The sequence below is a fragment of the Vidua chalybeata genome, chromosome Z, assembly GCF_026979565.1.
Source record: "Vidua chalybeata isolate OUT-0048 chromosome Z, bVidCha1 merged haplotype, whole genome shotgun sequence".
Taxonomy (NCBI): Eukaryota; Metazoa; Chordata; class Aves; order Passeriformes; family Viduidae; genus Vidua; species Vidua chalybeata.
This window is the reverse complement of record NC_071570.1, coordinates 64765828-64790254: the sequence shown is the minus strand read 5'-3', so window position 1 is coordinate 64790254 and position 24427 is coordinate 64765828. Positions and strand designations below refer to the sequence as shown.

The 24427-nt window shown below is 40.3% G+C and overlaps 2 protein-coding genes across 3 annotated transcripts in view; one reads left to right on the top strand and one right to left on the bottom strand.

The window, feature by feature from the left end:
- Positions 1–21600: 21600 nt before the first annotated feature.
- Positions 21601–22401, bottom strand: LOC128782283 (translation initiation factor IF-2-like). The gene has a single exon (XM_053932540.1). The coding sequence runs from the start codon at positions 22399–22401 to the stop codon at positions 21601–21603; it is 801 nt and encodes a 266-aa protein (XP_053788515.1).
- SLC12A2 (solute carrier family 12 member 2) overlaps positions 22149–24427 on the top strand; it is a 53797-nt gene continuing 51518 nt past the window's right edge. For both annotated transcript variants that reach the window (XM_053931927.1, XM_053931926.1), the window contains exon 1: positions 22149–22900. In XM_053931927.1, coding sequence (XP_053787902.1) covers positions 22400–22900 — 501 coding nt within the window. In that variant the 5' untranslated portion in view covers positions 22149–22399. The remainder of the gene's footprint in view (positions 22901–24427) is intronic.

The window sequence follows — 24427 nt, the reverse complement described above, 5'->3', positions numbered from 1 at the left end:
GTAGCCTTTTCAGGCATAATGTTGCATGTCCTTACTTGTGTAGCAATTTATATCTTGTTTGCATAAGGTGTGTGAATGAGATGCATCTTTCCTGTGAAATGGGAGCATTTCTGAACAGTTATGTAATAAAGGTATTAGCGTGCCTGTCTGCATGCATAATGCCAAAGGAAAGGAAGAATTGTGGCTGAAACTGAAGAATTAAAAGGCTTGAAGCTTCTCTATAACTCCAAATTTCTGTACATCTTTTGGTCATCTTTTGGACTTCTTCGCATCATAAAACACTGGCAATAGGGAATACAGTGGGGTGCAAATTGTGCACAAACAACCTAACTGTGGCTATGTGCCCCAAGTACTGCCATAACTGGGTAAGGAGGGCAAGAATTTGATACCTGTGTATATTAGATTGACTCCAAAACATACATTCTTAGTTTATCCTCAGTCTGAAGTAATTTTCTTATACTTTCATTGGGTGTTTTAATCAAATCAGCATCCCTGTGTAATAATTCATGTAACAAAAAACCCAGCAGATCACTTAGAGATGCAGTTCTACCTGGACTGTACACTTCAGCACAGTTTGGGTTAAATTGGCTGCCAGAATGATTCATTGAACCTGGATCATTACATTGGAAAAGAGTTCTTCTGGAAGGAAATTAGTGAGCTGAAGATACAATCTAGCAAGACCCAGGATACCAGTATCAGTTCCAATCAAAAAGGCGGTTTCTTTATGGAACACATGTATTTTTGGATAGCTCTAAGACAGTGCCATAAGGAACTGTAGGAGGAGAGCAGATTACAAGCCAGGATCTCAGAAAAAGTCAGAGGCAGGAAACAAGCAGAAGAAGCTGTGGGGAGCCTGTCTAGATCCAAAAGTCTCTTTGGAAAGACTGAAGTTAGAAACTGAGAAGATACAGAAAGAGAAAGACAAGCTAATACATCTTCAAATTATATAATGCTTCTATTGTTATCCCCATCCCTTCCATGCCAGAGCTTACAACTTCATAGATCTTATGACCCATTTTTTCCTCAGGAAATTAACTTCAGCACCCCCTTTTTTCCTTTTAGCTCCAGTGCTGAGCTCCTGTGTCCCTCTTGCCACTTCAACAGATGACTTGTTCCTTTTCCAGGCAATGCAGGACATTTTAGCCTTGTGTGAATCCCTTTCCAGCGTGGTTCCTTCTCCATGTGGCCCAGAAGTCCCAGGCAGATGGCTGACAGCAGTTCACTGCATTTTGTCTCTAGTCACTCACTGAATATGTAAAAAATTCAAAGCAAGAATAAATACAGTAAAGTGACAACAAAATTATCAGGAATACAGTTCCTTTCAGCACTCCACTGTTAGACACTAAAATCAGTGCAAAACAAGGGAAAAAAAATCTTAATATTTCTTGCTTCCTCAAGCCTCAGGATTTGTTTTTTTGCTTAAGTTTAGCAGTACTCTCATAGGTGACAGTATTTCCCTGTAATCTCTGACAAATTCTTCTGAAGTTTTCCTGTTCTGGAGTATGTAATTATCTGGGATTCCTCTCAACTAATTTTACCTGTTTGAAAGATAGATGTCTTCCATAAAATCTAGGTGGCTTCTCCAATGGAAAGACAGGCACTTCCCATCTATTTTACATTTTTATCTTCAGGTGGCTGAATCATCCACTGGAGATGCTTATCTCTCTCCATTGGTGCACTGTGAGAATAGGCAAGTAGTTTAAAATTTATGTTTTAATTTAGATGGTTAAAATTCAAATAAATCAGCCTGTTAGTGAATAGATAAAAAAAACATTGTGGACACACACTCTTTATTAAAGACATTTATAATTAGCTTCATTAATGTCCAGAGTATGTTCAGAGTGCACTGACTAGACCATATTCTTTTCTCTGGTCATTAGAACCATTTTGCCTATGTTGGCAAGAGTTAGAAAGGGAAATGTAATAATTTTTAAATCAAAGCCCTGTTTATTGGCAGTGCTCCATTTCACATGCATGAGATTAATTTTCCTATGTTGAGTTCTGATACTACATCCCCACGCTCCTATGTTTCTATCCTAGGATGCTGTGTTGAATTATGCTGAATTTTGATACTCTGATGAAATGTTCAGAGACCTTGACTATGACAGGAGTAAGAGTTCCTAGATATCTTTACTTGGCTTTTCAGGATCAGGGGTTGCTTTTGAAGTCCCTGGTATGAATGATAATTCGAGGTGAACCCCAAAGAAACCAACAAATCTAGGAATAAAATCTACTTATTCTCAACCTGATGTTGAAAATATGATGGTTTTTCCTGTTTTCTAGGTTTAGCTTTCTGCCACAAAATTGGAGAATTATAACCACAGAATACCAACATCTTGTACAGCATGTATTCAAGGGAGCATGGATGCATGGATGAAATTCCCAGAGGCATTCACACATCAGTGTAATACTTGGTTAACTCCCATACTTTACACATTTTCTCCTTTTTTTTTAATACTTTTTTCCTGTGAATCATTAAGTGAAAGCATTATTTTCTTACCAATAACGAAAAAAAGCAACCATTATTTGGTCATGACCTTGACTCACAACCTTGTCCAGGCAGCAAAGCGAAATCTTGGGGCTGCATAACTGAAACTCTGGACTCAAGGAACAGAAAACTTCCATGGTTTGATCCCTGCACAGAGAAGCACTATAGCATTCAGGAAATGCCTGTCTTCCCCAGTTTTGATTGTTTGTGTTATTTGGATCTATCTGCCATTTGGTACAAAGTGACTTAATCCGAGGAACTTGCAACACCTTACAGCCAAGTGTCAAAGAATGCAAACAGTTAAAGCAGAGAGTGTGGAAGTTTAGTATTTACTTAGTGTTTTAAAACAGAACATCTATTCCAACACACGTAGGGGTTCAGATACTGTGGAAAAAGCAGAGCTCTCACCTGAGGAGCAGTGCACCAGCTATTCTTATCGTGTAGCTTTCCCTCTTCTGCTTTTCAGCTTTAATAAGATTTCACAAGCAATTCTGTTTCCACATCAATTTACACATTGCCATATCCTTGTCAGAGTAATTTTTTGTAATTTTTTTTTCTGTCTGGAACATTATGGAGAGATGAGGTAATTGGAGGATGTGTGTAACTTCAAACACTTGCAGATTTGTATAAAGTTTGATAGTTTCTTGTTTATGTTTCCCATGACTTACACAATTGGGAAGCAGGCCCAAATCAATAAGTTAGGTATATGAACTGTGTAAATATGGCCACATCCCAATGAGAATTGTTAAGTGGGAGGGGACTGGACACTAGGCAGTTTTTTGTTGATATTATGCACATCAGTAAGTCCTATAAAAAGGATCATTATGTATGTGGCACTCTCATGGGCTGTTTTCAGAAACTAGAATATTAACATTTAGTAGGTTTTTATTTGTAGTTAATCCATGTAAGTACAGGTTTAGTCTTTTATTATTCAAGATCCTGGCAACAGATAATTAAGACACCACTTTCTAAATCCACCCCTTTATGTTTCAGGTTGTAGTTGAGAATATCCCAAGCCCAAAGCACCATCTCAGGCAGTGGCATTTTGATATTTCTTTTGAAGCTGGGTACAGCTCGGTACTTGGGAAAGCTGTTTCTCAAAGGAATGGCCTTTCAGAAGATAAAGTGAGCACAAGCTCGAAAGAAGAGCTTAGGAGAGGAGCTTATGACTAATCTGATTCAGCCAGCTGATAGGCATGTCTCTTTCTCAAGATAATCAGGCTTCAATCCTTTCCTGGTGGTTATAATCATTCAAGAAGCTTATTTTGGACCTGCTAAACCCCTGTACTTGTCATTCACTCGCACTGGCTTCCTCTTGTCTATTCCTTAAATTCCAAGTGTTTTCTGCACCACTCCTCTGCTGTCTCTCACTATTATGGATATGCCTTCCCTGATGACTGTTAAGTAATAGCTATCAGGCATGTTGTAAGAGAGCCAATAATAAAGAAAGGCTGCCTGGGGCTCTGTTGTGACTATATCAGCTGTGGCACCCACAACAGTCCACCTCACATGTGACTAGACTGAAAACTCCTGGGCACTCCTAATCCTAACCCTGGTAACAAGGTTATGGTGAAAGCCAGCTCCACAGTCAGCAACATCCAGGTTAATCCACTGGAAACTCGTGTCTTCTGCCTCTGACCCCACAGAGCTCTTTTCTTTTAGCCTCCCCAAATGTTTTCTGGCGTCCAGTCTTTGTGATTTCTTTGAGAGATGGTTTGTAACACCTTGAAGGTTGGTTTAATGAGTTCTGCCTTTTCAGCCTAACTAAACAATCCACTTTGGGGTCCTTGGGACATTTGAATTTGGGTTTTCCATAATGTTTTAGTCCTGGGGAGGCACACTGTGGTTTCTAAATATGAAAAGTTAGAAAGAAGAATGGTAAAGGAGAGTAATTTAAGTAATTCTGAGGTTTTGTGCTGGGCCAAGATGGGGAAAAAACCCATGAAATTGCTATCATAATTTGCATTTCAGCCTCTCTTCATTTTTTTTTTTTTTTTTTTTTTTTTTTTTTTTTTTTTTTTTTTTTTTTGCTCCAGTAATGACTATAAAGTCAGCAGGAACATGTCCTTGCATAAAATTAAATATGTAGAAATATATATTGTTACTTTTTTAGTGCTTTATATCTAAAGCATATTTGGAGCCTCTCTGAGGTACATGATGTCCTGCTTGCAGCCAGACAGCCAGTAAGAAGATCAAGCCATGCAAGATTCTGTGCCATGCAAAACTGACATTCTTAGAACATTGCACCTCCTAAACATTAGCCTGAAAGCAATTTACCAGAGTACAAACCTGCATATCATCAAGTAAGCAAGATCTTACTTGTTAATGTGGAAGTAAAGTGATAGGATGATTAGGATAAACTATAAATGACCAGAATAATTCTATTTAACAGAGATCAGCTTAAGCCAAGTAAACTTCAAGTTTAAAAATGCTCTTCAGCACCTTGTGTGATGTGATGCTTCAGATCCACCTTGTTCATATCAACACTTGAATGATCATCCCGAACTTGAATTTCAACACTTAATTGTAACACTTTATTTTAACACTTAAACTTGAATTTTAATCCTGCAACAGGCTTAAAGAAACTTCTCACTGCTGCTTAGGGAAATTTTCAGAATATTTGCTTCTACCTCTGCTTTCACCTATCATTTTGTAGGACTGATGGAGGCATTGGGGTGGCTTTGCCCATGTGCATGCGGCAGGACAGGACACGTGGTGTTTGCAAAGCAAAGACAGTGGCACAGGCACAGAAAAACTGATTCTGGCAAAAATCTGCCAGGGAATCACCTGACCAAGGGGACAAGGCTCTAAGAACATTTTATTGTTGTTATTGCTGTCAAAATATGAGTGTTGTTTCCAACTCCCTGACTACTGGGCATCTCCAGAATAGTTTAGTAGCCTCAATATTGCTACACATAGAACTCTGCAAGCTCTCAGCCTAAGGGGCATTCTTTTGTCTCCCTCTGTAAATATTTAATTACTGGCTACAAGCATGACACCCAGTTGACATAAGCATGCACATCCTGGTGTCTACATTTCCATTACCTTACAGTCACACAATATTTGTGTGTATCATGCTGTGCTAGAATTCATTTAAACATTATTCATCATGTAAAAATCACATTTTGGGTGATCATCATATTGGGTATGGTATTTTCACAAAGATATGTGAAAATCCACATAATCATAAACTAATAATGTTTGGTAGTTAAAATTCAATTTAAGAATATTGCAAATGTATTGATAGGCACAAGAAAAATACTTTTTATAAAACTCTCTTAAAATTCAGATCTCTATTTTATAGAAATTGGTCTTAGAGAAAAGAAATTCCTGCATTTTGAAATACAACAATGCATGAAAATACTTACACTATATTGTAACTCTGAGGTCTGCTGTAGTATGTCAGATTTTATGAAGACATGTCAAATAAATTGTTCATATCTGGATCACAGCAATACAGCAAATATCTCCCAAGCTTCAAAACACAGCAGAATGTATATAAAATCTCAACAATTCTGCCCAAGAGATATTTGTAAAGAAGTGGTTTGTTTGGATGTGGGATAGCTTGTTGCATGTTTAACATTTTCAGTGGAAAACAAGCAAACTTAGCACTAGAAGGTGAAAAGAAATGTGCAAGCTCTTATAATTTCATGACAGAGTGGAAAAAATGGCACCATCTTTGGCTTTGTTGTTATTAAAATCACTGTTTCTGCAGAGGATCACTTCGCCCCTGTGCAATAAACTCCTTCAGCAAATGCCAGCATTTCAGCACAAACAAATTCTATTCCTGATCAGCAAAGCATCAAGTCAATTTTGACAGAGTTTAGATTTGTATAAAAATTGTAAGTTTAAGTGTGTGGCACAAACTGGCTGTCCTTCTGACAAAGAATTTTATGTCACATGAATGTAAATAACACAAATTAAACTGAAGCTGACATCTTTCACTTTTATCCTTACTCATGCAGTACTTAGTTTAAGGTTATTCTACTGAAATTAAGTTTTGTTATCATGAGGGTTGGATTTAAAATTTGACTTTAAGAAAATCCCAACCAACAACATATTTCAATCCACAGGGAATGGCAGTTTTGTCTAATGCATATTTCTAGCCTTTAACAATATAGAGGATACTGTTTAAATCTAAATTCCACCAAAACTTAGTAAGCAGCAAACTGCAAACAAAGGAAAATGTTGTATTCCTCAAAGTGCAAGTTGTCAAAGTACTTCATAGTTCTAATAATAGCTTTCTGGCATTAACAACCTAGAACACAAATGACATCCGCTGAATATTTGTTAATTGTGTTTTTGAATTGCTTATGGCTACACCAGAGGATATATTCCAGACTCTGATTTCTATTAATAGATGCCTGCTTTGGAAAGCACAAACCTCTGCATGGCTAAAGACAGCAAGTCCCCATCCTTTCGACCACGTACTGTCAATAAAATACAATAATCTGCTGCTTTCCCATAATATACAGGGAATATCCACGTGGATGCACAAGGTGCAGTTCTGTTGGTTCTGTGAAACCCTTTGTGAGCCCTTAAATGCAGAAGTTTAATTAATCTGAGCCAGCAGCTGTATTTAATGCTTTCACAGACTCCAGCATTCTGTAATCCTTCAGGAATAGGTGAGGTTCAGTTCAAAGGGATGTTTATCACAGTTATCTAATTGTATTGAGATTAGACTCCACTGTAAATAGAATAAAGTGAACTTTCTTACTAGGCATCTATTAATTTCTCTTTTGATCACTCGGAAACAATTCAAGTGCAATCAGAGCCTGAGCCAAATCCTGGAACTGTGGAGCTATGAAGTTTACACAATGTTTTGATAACAACTGTTGAATTTCAGAAAATTCTGACAAAAACTCGTGTCTGCATTTTAGCTCTTCAGCTTTATTGAACTGACTGAATCTAAAGAAGGGCCAAAGGTATGTAACTTTTCTCCCCAGTTTTGGGACCCTACAAATCTAACTGCTAGTCCATATTACAGGAGCACATCATTATCCCACCATCACTGTTAAGTCCCCCTCTGTTTCTACACCCATGAGGCAGAAGACACATAGTAAATTACCTGCTTCCACAGGAGTGCTTCATATAGAAAAGACAAGATTTATTTTTAAAAGTCAGAAGTTGTAAAGAGGGCAACATGATTTAATCCTGAAAATGCCATGGAATGACCTCAGGAGATATAATATTGCAGCAAAACCAGACATTCTAAAACTTTCAGTATTTATTAATAAAATATTATAATTATGGTGGCAGTAACTTAAATTTCTTTCTCTTTTTGTTTAACAAGGAGATAGTCTTTTAATAAATACTACCCTGTTTTTCCAAAAATGTCCCTGAAAAGTACATATTCACTACAGACACAAACATTTACATGTTGCAGCTTGTGGTACAGATAAAAAAAAAAAAATCCATGAAAACATATTACGTAGGTATTGACAAGTTGGATAAGAATGCAAAGACTGATCCAGGAACATGTATCTGCTACTTTTGGCATGGAATGAGCCTGACATTACACCTGCCCTGGCTAGGTGAAAGATTGCCTAGATATGAAAAGGCAGAACAAACACCAACAATGACGTCTTCATGTGAGAGGCTGGAGAACGTTGTGGTGGGAGGGTAGGGCAGATAGAAATGTCTGCTCAAAAGCTCTCCAAGGGCAGAGAATCAAAGCTACTCAAACACCAGATGAGAGAGAGGCATTGGGAAATCTACCGTTGCAGGTTTTATTGGACAAACATACATTCTGAATGTCATTGGGGCAGTCAATTTGTCTTATCCCAAAGCTACAGTTACACACCTGAAAAATCTGGTTTCCTTCCTCCTCACCCTGCCCATTATTGCTCTCTCATGATCTGAGTCCATTGCACATTCTTCTTGGTCAAATCTGCCTCTCTACATCACCTAGGGCTGTAATAACCCTACTGCTTTTCAAGAGAGGGGAAAAAAATCAAGGAGAATCATGCACACACTGGATGCAGAAACAAAGGTTTTACTGTCCAGTGGCAGAATCCTGTGTGAAACAGCTCCCTCCTCACAGAACAGGTGACAAAATCCTGCCCTCTCCTCTCTTCTCCTTGCCTGGCAGCGTCAGCAATCCTGAGTTTTGACGCAAGCACTGACTAAACCTTTTGGGTTGCATGCCAGCTGCCTAATTTTGCAAAGTTTAAGAACTTAGCTAGCCAATCTGCTCTGCACAGACAGCAGAAGGCATTAGGACCCTCTGGAGGAAGGGCTGGAACAGCCAAGTAGGCTGACTGCCTTCTAGAAGTTCTTCCCCACACCAGTTCCAGGCTGACTCTGGGAAGACGAAGTACCTCAGCTGAACAGAATAGTTCATTTCATATGAACTGAGGCTTCTGTGCAGTAAAATAAATTATTTTCCTCAGAGAATAGGATTGCAAAACTGAACGGCTCTCAGAGTTAACCTTTAACTGGAATGGCTAACCCAGTGCTTTGTCTGCTGAGGGCAGACAAGTTCCTAGTGTTCCCATCAGAAGAGGAGGACAAGGTGCTTTGGCACAGCCAGTTTGAAGAATGCTGGCACTAGGAGACAATTCTTGTGGTAGCTTTGGGCGAGGGTGTTCTATTGCTATATTTGGGCAATTCCCATCCAGGCCAGTCCTGCAAAAGAGAAATGAAGAATAAAAGCAGCAAATTTATTCACAGAGAGTGGATTTTTGCTGGCTAAAAGCCATGTTTATGGTGGTGGCTCTGTAAGGTGGGAAGCAAAAGAAGGACCTGGCTCTAAGTGACCATGGGGGGAGAGAGAGTGAAGGCAGAGGAAGAAAAAGAACAGCTTCATCCTGACAGGAAAAGAATGGTGAGAAGGAGAGGAAAGAATTTTCCCTGGATACTATCACAAGTAGGAACACCAGTGAGGAAGCATCTGATTTAGTTATCTGAAGTTTGTTTGCATCCTCAAATCTTTGGCAATAATTTGACATACAAAGTAGTTACTCCTATATTTACCAGCCAAGAAAAAAACAAAGTATAGGATTTCTTTTGCAAAATTAAGAAGACAACAAATGATTGAGACCAAATTAGTCACATGGCTTATAACATTTTTGGCAAATGTCTATGTGCACATATGGATTTTTTTTTAATATTATACTACCTAAATCAGACTTTCATCATTAATTTACATGTAATTAAAGAAGCCCTGTTTTCCTGTATAATAAATAAATAAATAAATAAGGGTTTGAGTTTTCATTTCCAATGAAGTTTTAATGCAAGGGGGGCAATGTTTAATCTTCCCTATGTATTAATACTTCCTGTGAATTACTGGGGTGCATTTCAGCTGGTGCATTGTGATGATGAACATGTAAAGCTTTTTCTGAAAATTCACTATTTTGAAGAAATACCACTTTACATTTAAAAAATAAGTGTTAGGAAAACACAACTGGCAGAAAGATATCAACTTACAGACCCATTGAAACTCAGAACAAGATAAAGGGGTATCCATTACCAAACCTGAAAAGAATTTGTATAAAGGTTACAATATTTCACAGACAGATAGCACTAAAACAGGTTGATAATGTATTTTGATCTGAGGGTTGCTTGGGGTTTTTTTTAATAATAAGAGTAAATTAGCAAGGCATTTAATCTAATTTACTCAATTGTTATCAATTAGATTTTAAAAAAGCAGCACAACATAAATGTAAGTTAAAGAAAATCTCACTGCAGAACAATGGAAAATTTATCCAGAAGAACCTAAGTTTTTTCTTAGTACTGTGTTTGGCCCTGATATCTGCAGAATAACTTGACTGGGAAAAAACAGGTCTTGAATTTGACCCATGTCCAAGTCAGAATGAAGGTGAAGAAACCAAGAGTGACTACAACTGTGTGTATGAAATGTTTAGTGTTCAATCTGACATTAGTCAGATTATAAACAAGAATTTTGGTACATCTGGATAGTACAGAAAGAGGGATGGCAACAGCTGCACAAATTTAAAACATACTATGTATCATAACTTTTTGACCTGGATTTCTAAACTTTCTGCCTTTAGCCCTGACCTTTCCTTCCTGTGCATAGTGGATAAACAGAAAACAAAATTTTTACTGTGGACTCTCAGGGAATCATATTTGACTTTATGAGTCAGTTATCTTAAAGGAATAGTCATTCTTCCACTAAAATATTATGCATGCCAGCTGCCTAATTTTGCAAAGCTTAAATATTATTTAAATTTAAATATTATTTATCAAACGAGTAATTCTTTTCCAGAACTGTAAGGACTGCATCATGTGAAGTACTCATAGCTAACATAGCAGTTTTAATGTAATTTTATTTTTAAATTTCATTGTTCTAGGTGGTAAAATGATTACATTACATCACATCATGGTTCCTTTGAGGAAAGTAATTCCTTCTCTTTGGGAACAAATTGGTTTATTGTAGTTTTTTAATTGAAAAAAATGTTACTGAAATATTATCAGAAATCTGACTGAAGAGAAGATGCAAAGACATGCAAAATTATTAGATTATGAAGTCAAAGTTGCAGTTTTCACAGAGCACTGGTATGTATAACGTTTCAGGTAATCTTATTACGGAAGGCCTTTCTGGTGTCTTAAATTATATTTAATAATGTCTATGCTTTAGTATGAAGATAAAATAGTAATATTTTGCAAATCAACAAGGCAATTTATTTGTATCTAGTTGCCAAATGCTTGAGATGTCAACACTTCATCATCCTGTTGACAGAGAATTAAGGAATGAGTGGAGTGACAAGACTTCCAAAATGCCCATTTCGGCATTTACCTATTTTACTAGTTAAAAAAGAGAACACCTGCTCTCCTGTTGGAACATGAAAGTACATATGTCACTATTCTACCTAGACAGACATAATTGTCATCTTAGCAAAGTAAAGGTGGCATCCATATTATAACAAAAGTAGGAACGTAGAAAAAATACCCACATTTTTCTGTCTACTATTACATTTCTGAAGTGTATACTTTGCTTCCCATTAAATATGCTTTGTGTTACTTCCTGCAAAAGTTTCCCCAACCAGTATGCAGAATTCTTGCTTATGTTTAACACAAGACCATGTTACAATGCTATGGATGGATGACAGTGTGTGCTCACCCAAGAAGCAGGTGTTGTAGGATCAAGTAGAAAAACACAATATGAACCATAAGAGAATCTTTTGTGGAGGTGACTGTCTGTGCCTCTCAACTGAGCTCAGTTGCTAGAAAACTAAATCCAGGTAAATTCAATGTAAGTATCATTACTCAGTTTTATTTCAAAATTTTATTAAGTATACTTCCTTAAAAAAAGAGAAAGAAAAAAAAGCAACCAAATAAATAACTTCAGTGACAATATTTAAATATATCTGATGAGAGGGGAAGTGTTCAATCTAGAACTCAAATCTTCTTGTGTCTATATTTTTTTACCTCTTTCCCCCCCCCCTATGCTCCAAACTGCAAAATGAAGGATTTCTTTCAGCAATCCTCCTTGGTTTGGCATGTCACTCAAACAAATGGTTGACCTTAGTGAGCTTCAGTAAGTTTAATGCTAAATTCATTCTTCACTGCTTTCCTGAATAGTACAGGAGACAAACACATGCTTACATAATTTGCTAAGTTGGGTGTCTAGCTGTGTACTGTGTATATAAACCAGCTACTCAACTGAATATTTGTTTCAATACAGCACAGGTCATTAAGAATTTTTTAAAATTCCGTGGCCTAGAGTACTGAAAACTTTAATTTGGGATCAGATACCTTTAAACCTGATAAAGCTCAAGATCTATTGCTGAAAAAGGCCAAGAGGAAAGACAGAACAGAGCAAGAAAAGGAATATAAAACAGAATATTAGCAATAGCTTTAGGAGAAACAAGAAGGTAGGGATTCAAAATTGCTCACATAAATGAGACAAGACAGTGGCAGAATGGAGGCAAATCCTTGTCTAAGGTGAATCTCTGCTGTGGAAGGTAGCTGGTCACACAAAGAGCAGGGTTTGTCTTCACAGGGCAAATAGAAGCACAAATGGAATGAAGAATCAGTTATCATTTCCATTACAAAACAGAACAAAAATATTCTTTGAAGGGATCATACCATAAAGGGACAGGAGGAAAAACTGCTGCTTGCTGACAGAGTAAAGAGATAAGAAAAAGCACTGCCAAAAGACAAAATTAGTTATTTTTGCATTTTGATGTTCTAGTTGAGGATAGAACAGATTTCAAAAGTAGAGGATTTTCAGAAGTAGTGGATGTGCAGAGACAGCTGCAGGACAGTATTCCTACTGCATTTTCTTCCAGTCCATTATGAAGATTAAGGAGTGCCTAGGATATTAATTCCCTTTGACATAAATAGGTGATGACAATAGAATGTGATGTGTGGGGGTGATGTTTGCCATATGTTTTTTGACACTGTTGAAGGAGTTATTTTTGAAACTGGATAAAACAGATTTTACAATATGACATGTGGGACAGGAATGAGCTATAGTTACAGCAGAAGTTCTCCCTCTTGGTCTGAATGAGCTGCCTACAGGACGTTTCGAAAATATAAACCAGTAAATGGATCAAAGCAGCAGCGAGTCAGCGTCTGTTTCAATGGTGCTTTAGGTACCTTTCATCAAGGGAAAAGCAAATGATAAAAGATGATTCTCTTTTGAACATTTCTACCAGGATTTGCATCATATTTTGTGTTGCCAGTTCAGTTTCCCAGGATCTATAAAGGTACCTGATGTCCACTTTCTCCACCAGAGGCCTCTGAATAGGGGTGTTTTCCTAGGAGCAGGAGCACTACATGAGGTAAGTTAATGCAAACATCATATGCAAATCCAGTCTCCGAAGACCAGTGCCAGATGCAAGCATGAAGAAATTCAGATAGCAACTTACAAACTGATTTTGAGGACGAATTCTGTCTAATCCTTGCTAAGAGTTCACATATATTTTGACAGAAAAAGGTTAAGAGCTCTAATATTTTCCTCTGCCTGAAAACTGCTGATGTTCTATTGGTCATTTGAATGGCTAGTCCCTTCTTCCCACCTAACTAAGTCTGGCATCTGCAAGCTTATTATGCTGCATGTCATAATTTTTTAACTTAATTGACAGTTCTATTTTCCCTCTTCCAGTGCCTTACAGCATTTTGCACACATGTATTAAGCTCCTTCCTATTTGACCCCTCATAAGAACCACAGCCTTTTTCAGTCTCTCATTTTTCCACTTCTAAGCACTTTTATTTCTATTTTCTGGAAAACTGGAAATTTTTGTCTATTGCATTTTTTTTTTTAATGCAGACTAATCAAACTGTATGATTTCAAATGGAGATGAGTGGCTGACTGAATAGTATTATAACAACTTAATAGAATCATAAAATAATATAATCATAAAATGGCTTCAGTTGAAAGGGACCTTTAGGATCACCTCATTCCAACACCCTGGCATGGACAGGGACAACTTCCACTATCCCAGGTTGCTCCAAGCTCTGTCCAACCTGGCCTTCCAGGGATGGGGCAGCCACAGCTTCTCTGGGCACCCTGCTCCAGGGCCTCACCACCCTCATACATTTCATCCCTTTTTCACTTTTTTGCACCATGATGGACTTTTCATATATATTTTTTTCCCCTTTGAAATAATCATGTTTACTTGGAAAAGCCATATACATGTTAGCTACATGCTATCTTTTTCAGTGAATTTTCACAAGCATTAAATTTCCTTAGCACACCCAGGGACCATTCATTCAGGTCACCCTGAACTTATCCTAGGGAAAGAGTTCAAAAACATTTTTAATTATAAGAAGAAAGACGTTTGGATTCTAGCCCTATATAAAGACATAGGGCTATTTTTTTTCTTCTTTCTCTTTTTTTAAAAATAAAACCTTGGTGTAATGATTTTCAGAGATTAGTGATAAACTCTTTGAAAGGATGCAGGTGAGTCACTATCTGAGCATTTAAAGACTTCAATGGCACATACAAAAATACCCCAAGAAAAAAGAACACTTGACCAAAATACTTAGTATTGTTCAGGAATACAATATACAGCAACTTATCCTGCCAACATATCTTTAAAAGTTACACAAAGGACCTACAACTAGTATCTGTAATGCAATCTGTACTTCTTAGCCTGAAAGCAAGGGAAAAGCAAGTGCATTGCTACAAAACTGCATTTTCAGCTTCCACTGCTTATAAGATTAAAATGGATTTGACTGCCTTCAGTATTAGCAATTTCCCCAATGAATCTGTGGGTGGAACAAAAATGTGGAAATGAAAACTGAGAGGGTATTGTGTGTTCAAAATAATCCACCTCCACTCTAACACAGTAGATTCAATTCGGGCTGTCATCTTTCTCTGCCTCAGTTTTCCCATCTGTGAAATGGTTCAAGTCAGAATATGTTCTTTTACCACTGTATCTTCTCACACCTTCGTTCCTTTGTGCTCCCACACTAATTTCCTGTTCTGGAGATGAAAGGAGAGAATAGGAGAGAATATTAAAACTGGTTATGAACAAGCTTCCTTGATTTGCTCTCAGTGGCTGCACTCCAGAGGCTGGACACATGCTGGGACACAAGTGCCCTGAGCAGACATCCTCAGGGATGTGGTAAAGGTTCATCTTCCCTGCTTGGTCTCCAAGATTCCCATCCTCTGACACCAAATATGTACCATACACATCATAATCATATACCATACTTTCTCAAAGATCTGAATAAGAATTAAAGTTAAGGAGTAAGAGATTACATTGGTGACGCACAATGGAAGTAGTACAATCCTCGTTTCCCATAATCTTAACTTCTTGAATGTGTAAACTCTACAAATTCATACATAAATGTGAAAAAAATTTATAATGACTGGATTAACAACACTTGGTGCTGATGGCATATAGGACACATTTTGTTCATCATATCAGAGGGGGATATCAAGATTTCCATTCAAACAATTGGACATTTCCCTCCACCCTGAACCACTATGTTTTAAGCTGTTATAAGGCAGGACAAAAACTAGAGTTTTCTAAAAGTGTTTAGAGCTGTCTAAACACTGAATTAACTAGGCAAAGTAAAAAAAACAATAACAAAGTGAGGGCTGTAGCATATATTATTGGTAACTTCCACTCAATTTTGATAATGAGTGTTAATAGAGTTGAAAAAATGTTAATGGGACTGACTGTCATAGTACGAGAAAAATTTTTTAAAAAGGACTGAAAATTAATTGTATGAGTAAAATGTGGTTGGCTGGCTTGAGCTTCTGGAAATATAGATATCTGTGGACACTGGTGGGCTGCTGGCCAACCTGCCTCCTTTGGCTTCTTTACAAAACGGGTATTTGCTCCAAAGGACATGCATTTCAGCAGATAATGAATGGAATACAAAGACCTAGAAGCTATTTTATCTTCTGGAAACATAAGTAACTAAACAAACAAACAAAAAACCACCAAAAACACAAACAACAAAACAAAACAAACCAACCAACCAAATAAACAAACAAAAAAAAAAACAAAAAACAAAAAAAAAAAAACAAAAAAAAAAAAACCAAAAAAACACCACCACAACAAAAACCCCAGCAACAGCTAAAAACTTTTAAAAGGAAAAATGAGAAACAGAAATCTTTTAGCTACACCCCTGAAGGGTAATGCATTTCCTTATCCCTGTGTTTTGGCTATTTCATGACTATAGGCTACAATCTCCGGAAGTTTTATGTCTGAGACAACTTCTTGCCTGTAGTTCTAGAGAGCAGACATGAACTGATGAAGGAACTGCAACATGCAAAATGGACTTTGTTCACACAGAGGTGTCAGAAAGAAACAATCAGAACAGGTTCCTAGATCACAGAGAAATGAAATAATAGGATCTCTGGTGAGATTGACTATCTGAGCAGCTGAGCAGCTCAGCTGCTTGGTTTGGAATCAAAATTAGTCCTCTGTAGTCTGGACTGAAGTTAACTAAGTATTCAGGCTGCCCACTTTACATTTCAGCAGCACCTCAGTGATAGCCTGCAGCTTAATCTTTGATAAAATTCCTTAGAGACTGAGACATAGAAAATACTAAAACTTTACAACACAAGAAACATAACAAAAACCCCAAAATCACAAAAGAGCATAATTTTGTTTTGAAAATACATTATACTGCACAAAAGGCCTGTTTGTTGTCTCATTTCCAGAATCATTGCAATAAGTTTATCTATATTCTCAAATCATTCTTGATGTATCTGCCTATAGCCACAGCACTTTAAAATAATTCCATCTCCCTTTTTTCTTCTTCCTAACGCATGTACATACACACTGCAATTTTCAAGTACTGGGCAAAAAGATGAGTGAGTCAGACAATAAGTGCTCTGAATGATATGTGGTAATTGAAGTTCATAATTATAAGGTCTGTCTTTGCATTTAATCTCCCTGTGTCACATGCACACCTTAGCAGTGGTTTCTAGAGCCTGTGGGCTTTGCTGGTTTCAACCAGACTGTTATGGGCATGGGATGAAAGGCAGTTTCTTGGGTACCAAGACAATCAGAACTTTAAAGATAAACCAGTACCCTAAAACTAGACATGGGAGCTCAAACTCAGGGCAGGGAGCAGGTGCTGAATATCCTTCCTCCAGCTACCAAAACCACACAGCATCTTGCAAAAACGTACATTTCTGGATGGCCATGAGATGTACCCTGCACCTCTCTCCTAAGCAATTCATTGGTGACAGAGTATTGAAGAAGCTATCTAAAATGTATCTTGCATGTCAGTCTTCAGAGAATGTTAGAAACACTAAAATTTTAGGACAAGTGTAATTATAGCGGTGGTCTCACTACCACCAGGTGCATAAAAACAAGGGCAGGGAAATAGTGAAGACACACAGGGACACCTCTAAGGCATGAAAAGAACAAGAGAGGCCCCCTGGAAGAGATTTTCTAGCACCACATCCGGCTGCCAGCAAACGGATTTCATTTCTAAGTGTCTTAATCATAGGATTTATCTGGCAGCCTTTCAAAAGTGTTGCTGCAATTACCTTTTTTTTCTTGTAAGCTAGGATTAGTGTAATACAAATACAGGTAAGTTACCACACGACATTACCATATTTGTTAAGACTTCATCCAGATTTCTTGGAAAATAAATTATTACTTAAACTTGATTTGGATAACACCTGTAATAATTAAAAAGGACACAATAAACAGCGCAGTAGGAGAATACAAATGTTAACTCTGCCCATTTTTTTTCTAAGGAGCAGGAAGAAAAAAATAGAAAGAAAGAAATAATATAAAAGGAAGTGAAGAAAGAAAAAAGCAGATCAAAGAATCAGGCTGTGTATGAGCTGAGGAAATGGGGGACAAGACGCACAAACAACATTTTTAGATCCTAATGATGACTGCATTAAGGAACAACTAGCTAGATGACAACCCAAGAGGGCAAATACTCTCATTATGGTTCAAGTCACACATGCAGAGACTGCTCTAAAATTTTAGCACTGAGGAACGGCATAGAAATAGTGACTTGAGCTTACTCTAGAGGAGCAAAAATCACACAAAATCACAAAATCCACCTATGCTCACCAAAAAAAAACCCAAAAAAACAAACCAAAAAAACCAAAACCAAAACCAAAAAAAACCAAAAAAAAACCAAAAAAAAAAAACCACACCAAAAAACCAACAAAATGAGGAAACTGATATAAGACAAAGCTTGTAAGAAGACTAAAAGGAGTTGAATATTCTTAGAGGTGCCAATTGCTGAAAAAAAATTACAGAGAGATGACAAATTTGTATCACCAATCAAGAATGTCTTGAGAAAGGCTGAGAGGAAGTTGGCAAAAACAAAGAGCAGGAATAAGGCAAGTTACTAGAGAAAATATTTTCCGTGCAAAAGCTGAAATGTATTAAAACCAAATCAAAACAGATCATGAGCATGCCTCAATACAGAAAAATATACCGAAAAAATTAAATTAGCACACAGATCTGGAACAGCAAGCCCATAAAGAGCCTAAGGCCAGTGGATGATGATGATGATGATATAAAGAGCCCTCACAGAAGAAAAGGCCCTATCTGATACGCAAAATGAGTTGTTGTCATCAGCTCGCACTTTGGAAGAGAAAGACTTAAAATTCCAGTTCTTCTGCTTGGCAAAGAGGCACACAGGAGGGAGATCTAGTCTAAATGACCAGAACAATCATAATGGCATAAAGTGTTTGCATTTTCCAGTGTTTCACATTTGTTATCAAATGAGCCCTATGAAGTATCTGGTGAGGCTGGCAAATGGCAAGTTCAAAGTAGAAAAAGTTTGTCAAAGGATTCTGAAAACCTCCACAGCTCCTGCCTCCTCCCTTTCTAAAGAAAAAAAACCCAATTACTAATGTTCTGTGGTAAACAATCTTGGCCAGAATAGGAGTAATTTATTACTGACTTTTATTTAATGTGTTATGCTATTTTCTTTACCACTAACACCCAAACTCTACTGCAGTGCTATTTTAAGCAGTGGCATCTAAGAAACCATTTAATTATGAGCTTAAAGTGAATATTCTTTTGGTTTTCCCCTCAAAATGTATTTCTTACTACTGATGACATTTTAATTGGCAGTTAATGGGAATGTGTGTGCCCTTTTTTCTCCCTTACAGCTACAGAATCGCTCACCCTTCTCAGGGTGAGAGAACTTCAGGGTTACATGAAGTCCCAGAACCCTGTTGAAATCTTGGTTCAATTTCCTCTTGCTGTTGTTGCCAGCTTCTCATACAGTGGCAATTCCTCATCTTTTTGATCCTTTTAATTCTGAGAGGCTTGTATTTTCCTCATCAATCTTTTTCTCCTGCCCTTCATTCCCTTGTCTTTCTTGAGGGCTGTGGTAGCATCCTCAACTTTTTGTTTTCTTCAAAGCCAGTATTTAGCGTTATCTCACATTCATACAACCATGGAATCACAGAATGTTAAGAACTGACACCAGGCAGGCCATGCAGTTGTAGCCAACACACATCCACTCATCCATGAAGACTCTCCTTTAAAATATCTAAATATTGCAATATTGTCCCATCATCATCAACTGTATAAAATCCATGGGATTTCACATGCTATTTCTCTCCTCTGCTTTCACTTATTTATACAGGGAACTGACAGAAATTGCCATTTCCAAGTCTAAACTGTTTCCAAACCTCTTATCATATGACATTTATGCAGATGTTGATCAAGAACTATTTATGTCTGCTTATGAAAAATGTAAGGTGGGTTTTCTTTGCATATCATCTGTTGTTTAGGTGCTGTTTACTTTCAGTTCTGAACAGAAATCATTTATTTTGACACATTCCCTTCATCATCTGCTGTTTTACAGGTCTTTGCACCCTGACAAAAGTAAAAATTTCACCATGGCCTAATTTTTTATTTTCCAGTTTGCACACAGATTTTATTTTCTTTACACTCTGAAAATCTGCCAAATGTTTCAAATATTTTCTCTTTTTTTTCTTTTTAAATTTATGAGTCTATCAAAGAATGTCTCAAACTATTTTGAAGCATATGATTTGTTCTGTTTTTCTAGAACAGTGTTTAAGCAAGGAAGGATCAGTGTATCCATCTTTTTAACCTACTGAGGCATCCTCAGCTCTTTTAGGCATGTACACATCCCTAGAATTGAAATACTTCTTCCTCTAATTGTTATGGAAAAGCAAGCTTTGTTTTATAGTTCCAGCCATTTTCTGTTGGATGACATCACCAGGTTTGTTGTTAATTGAAATAAAACAGTAGAGATGTGTTGAGCTAGAAAATGGATGTTGGCACTCAAGAGTTTGCTAGGCAGAGGAGGAAAATATACAGAACTTCACATCAGGGGAAAAAAAAATATTTGGAACTCAGAAGTACCATCGAAAATGTCACTGACATAAAGAAGTGGCATTGTTCAAGAGGCCTGACTGAAGTGAATGTTTGCTTGATTACTTTTAGCACCCTAAATAAGATAAAACTGTTTTGGAGATATAGCCCACCTCCCATGATATTCTGTGAGCTGCTACTTTCAAGTATAAAGACAACAAAAATGCACAATGAAAAATCATTGGTGAGTCTCTGTTTAAATTCGGACTATGGAAGCTGAAGTATTTTACTCCCATCTGAGGTTTCTTTTCACAAAGAGCCAGCTTCACATGCTTTAATGGATTATCCAGGCACTTATGTTCCAGTGCGAGCAAGGAGGCAGAACGACTTCACTTTTCAAATTAAAGAACTATGTATGCTTCTGGAGAAAAAATAAACTTGAAGAGAACAGGGACAAAAAGCTGCAGCAGAGGAGACTGAAAAAGGCATTACTGACATTAGATCTATTATGCAAGTGGTTTTTACAGGGCAATTGGCAGAGATCCAGAGGCTGGAAGGTAAAAAAGGGGGCATGTGGGGTGTAAAGGAGTCCAGGGGAGTGAGGGGTTGAGGAGTGTCTGAGGAACCAGGGGGTATGTGAAGGGGCCCAGGAGTGCGAGAGTGCAGGGGGTGTGTGAAGAACTGCGGAATATGTGAGCAGGTCTAGGGGCAATGAGCATGATGGGGCCACTGGTGCATCTCTCACGAGGACAGGTGAGGGAGTTTTGACCTGTTCAGCCTCGAGCAGAGGCAGCTGAGAAAAAACGTCATCCTTGTTTATAAATATCAAGAGGGGGGGTGCCAGGGAGATGGAGCAGGCTCAGTTTGGTGATGGTCAATCACCAGGGCGAGAGAAATGGCAGGAACTGATGCACAGGAACATTACACCTGAGCATGAAGAACTTCCCTGTGCAGTGACCGAGCACGGGAACAGATTGTCCAGGGAGGGTGTGGAGTCTGTCTCTGGAGTCATTCCAGAGTTGTCTGGTCACAACCTGGTGCCATGTGCTTTGGGATGACCCTACCAGAACGGGGAGATCAGACCAGATGATTCCCTGTGGTCCCTTCCAGCCTGACCCACTCTTGTGATTCTGTGGGGTGGCTGAGGAACTGGGGGGTGTGAAGGGGTTCGTGTGGTGTGTGAAGAACCGGCGGTTCTTCAAGAAGGGGATCTGGGGGTGTGTGTGAGCCTCACTGTGTGTGAGCAACAGGAGGGATGTGAGGGGATCTAGGGGTGTGCGAGGGGTCCGAGGGGCTGTGTGAGGCACCAAAGCATGCGAGAGCTCTGGGTGTGTTTGTCAGGGGAACTGGGGGTATCTATAAGGGGCCCAGGGGGTGTGTGAGAGGTCCGGGTATGGGGGTGTGTGTGATGGATCAGGGGGTGTCTGAAGAGATCTGGGGGTGCGTATGAGTCTGGTGGTGTGTGTGAGGGACTGTGAGGGGAACTGAGAGGATCTGGGGGCGTGTATGAGAGGTCCGTGGTGCATGAACGCTCCGGGGGTGTCTGAGGGGATCTAGGGGTGTGTATGGGAGGTCAAGGGTGCGTGAGGGCTCCGGGGGTGTGTGACGAGATCTGGGGTGTGTATGGAAGGTCCGGGGCTGTGTGTGAAGGCTCCGGGGGTGTGTGAGGGACCGGTGGGTGCCTGAGGGCTCTCGGGGGCTCCCGACGGGTCCGGGCTCTATGAAGCACCGCGCGGTTCCGAGCGCCCCAACGCTCCTCTCGCGAGAGGTGGCGGCGGCCGGCGGGGCCGTGCCGGGCGGGATCGCAGCGCGGCCCCCCCGCCCCTCCCAGCGCCGCCGCGGGGCGGATGCGGCGGGGCCGCCATAGTGCGGGCGGGAGGAGCCGCCGCCGCCCGGCCGGGGACGCGCTCCTGCCGCCCCCTCCGCCGCAGCCGGGAGCGGGCGGAGCCTGCGCGGCGCCGCCGGTTTTTTCCCCCCCGCATCCCTCCCGCCGCGCCAGCCGAGGAAGCGACCGCGCTCCTGCCCGGGCAGAGCGGGATCGGGCGGAGGCACCAGAGGCACCAGAGGCACCGTCACCTGGCGCTGCGGCGGGGGCGGGGCGCGGCGCTGTGTCTGCGGCAGCTCCGGGGCGCTGCTCGGCCGCTTAAAGCAGAGGAGCCGCCAGCCGGGAGGGGCGTTCGGAGCAGTGGCGGCCGCAGAGCGAGGGGAAGGCATGGAGGGCAAGGAGCTGGCGGCCGGGTCCGCGGGGGATGAGGGCTCCAAGGATGCGCTGGGCAAGCCGCTGGGTCCCACGCCGAGCCAGAGCCGCTTCCAGGTGGATCTGGTGGCCGAGGGGCCCCGCAAGTCGTGCGGGGACATCGGCGCGGTGGGTAAGGGAGGCGAGGAAGCCAAGGGCAGGTTTCGGGTGAACTTCGTGGACCCGTCGGCTGGCGGCGAGAGCCCCGGCGAGCCCGGGGGAGGCAGCTCGGAGGGCGGCAACGTGAGCGGCGTCCAGAACGGCGGCGACACGGTGATGAGCGAAGGGAGCCTGCACTCGGGCGGGCACCACCACTACTACTATGATACCCATACCAACACCTACTACCTACGCACCTTCGGCCACAACACCATGGACGCCGTGCCCCGCATCGACCACTACCGGCACACGGCTGCCGACCTGGGCGAGAAGCTGCTCCGGCCCAGCCTGGCCGAGCTGCACGATGAGCTGGACAAGGTGAGAGCGGCCCCCGGGCTCCCCCGGCGCCCGGGGTGCGGCGGCTCCTCGGAGCGTGTCGGCAGAAAAGCTTAAAAAAAAAAAAAACAAAAAGCGAAAGCTCGCCGAGCCCCCAGTAGGCGCAAATATCGCGCGTGCATAGCTTGCGTCTCAGTTCTGTTATATTTTTTTTTGTCTTTTCCTGACGCAGTGGTATCCATCCCCCCACACACACGTGCTTTTGGGAGGTGGTCCCCCAGTGCGAGAGGTATTTAGAGCCGTAGGTGTGTAGTCCTCGTCACCGAGCGGCGATCTCTTACAGGTTTTCCACTTCCAAATCGCCTCGAGCAGATAGGGTATTGATTCGGGGGCTCGCCTTGGGAATTAGTGTGGGAAGGGGAGTGAAAACATTTGGTAGAGACGCTAAAAAAAAAGAAGTAGATAAATAAGGATGCGCTTGCTTTGTAGCGGCTGGAGGTTTGTCTCTGCGTCTCCGAGGCAGAGCCCGCTGGATCCGATGGGATCTGGATCGGATGCTGCTGGATCCGCACAGGCACAGATCCTGAGCGAGGCTTCCCAAGGCTGCTCGGTGGCTCCTGTGCCGCGGTCAAGGCTTGAAAAATTTCGGAGCTGTGCGTCTCAGGCTTTTTCTATTTTGGACTAGGAGTCCAAAATGTGTTATTTGAGACGAGTTGACAGTGAGAGCCATCTTTGCATTGCAGGCTGGCTTGGCTAGAAGACCAGCTTTAGCTGAACGTAAAATTAATTTTCTAGACTTTTTTTTCTTTAACTATTGTCACTAAACTAACTCTAGATAAAGATTAAGCTCTTGCAGTGCTGTTTTCTCACAGTTTGAAAATCGGTGTATGGCTGTGCTCAGGAGCCAGTGTTTTAAGTGAGGTCTTTCTCCTGGGTTTAGGGAAATAAAGAAATGCATGAGCCACATTCCAAGGAAGTGAATATTTTGTTTCCAGAACTTTTTTTTTCATCCCACTTTTCACTCCTTTTAGGTGGAGTTCCATGAGGAAATGTGTGTTCTTTCCAGATTTACCTGTTTCACACCATTATTAGGCTGCTCAGTGCATCAGCACTGATGTGTGGGGTTTGGGGATTTTTTGGGGAGTGGTGGTGATTGTTTAAGTGTATTTTTGACACTGAGTGTGGAACTGTTCCAATAGAAATAACTGGTTGGTGTATTACAAAGATAGCTATTTGTGACATCTGAGATTAGATGTCAGATTTTAATTACTAACCATAGCTGCAAGTTACTCCTGCCTTCCAGGTTCCCTTTTGATGGACCTAAATGATGATATGTGGTCTGATTCTAAGTTACTATGAAATCAGAATTGGCAATTACTGCCATGTGTTTGGACTTGGGTAAACTATAAATAAAACACATATATGTGTGCTCATAGTACATGTGAAACCACAGTGGTTTTCTGTCCTGCTGCTCCCCCAGATTTGACTCCTGGTCCATGATGGGATGACCAGGTGTTGGATACTCAGCTTGTAAGCAGAACATTTCTCGAATTTCTGAGGTTGGCAGAT

What these genes read in the sequence shown, in the direction of transcription:
- LOC128782283 (XM_053932540.1), bottom strand. Translation starts at nt 22,401, where the DNA reads ATGCCTTCCCCTCGCTCTGCGGCCGCCACTGCTCCGAACGCCCCTCCC.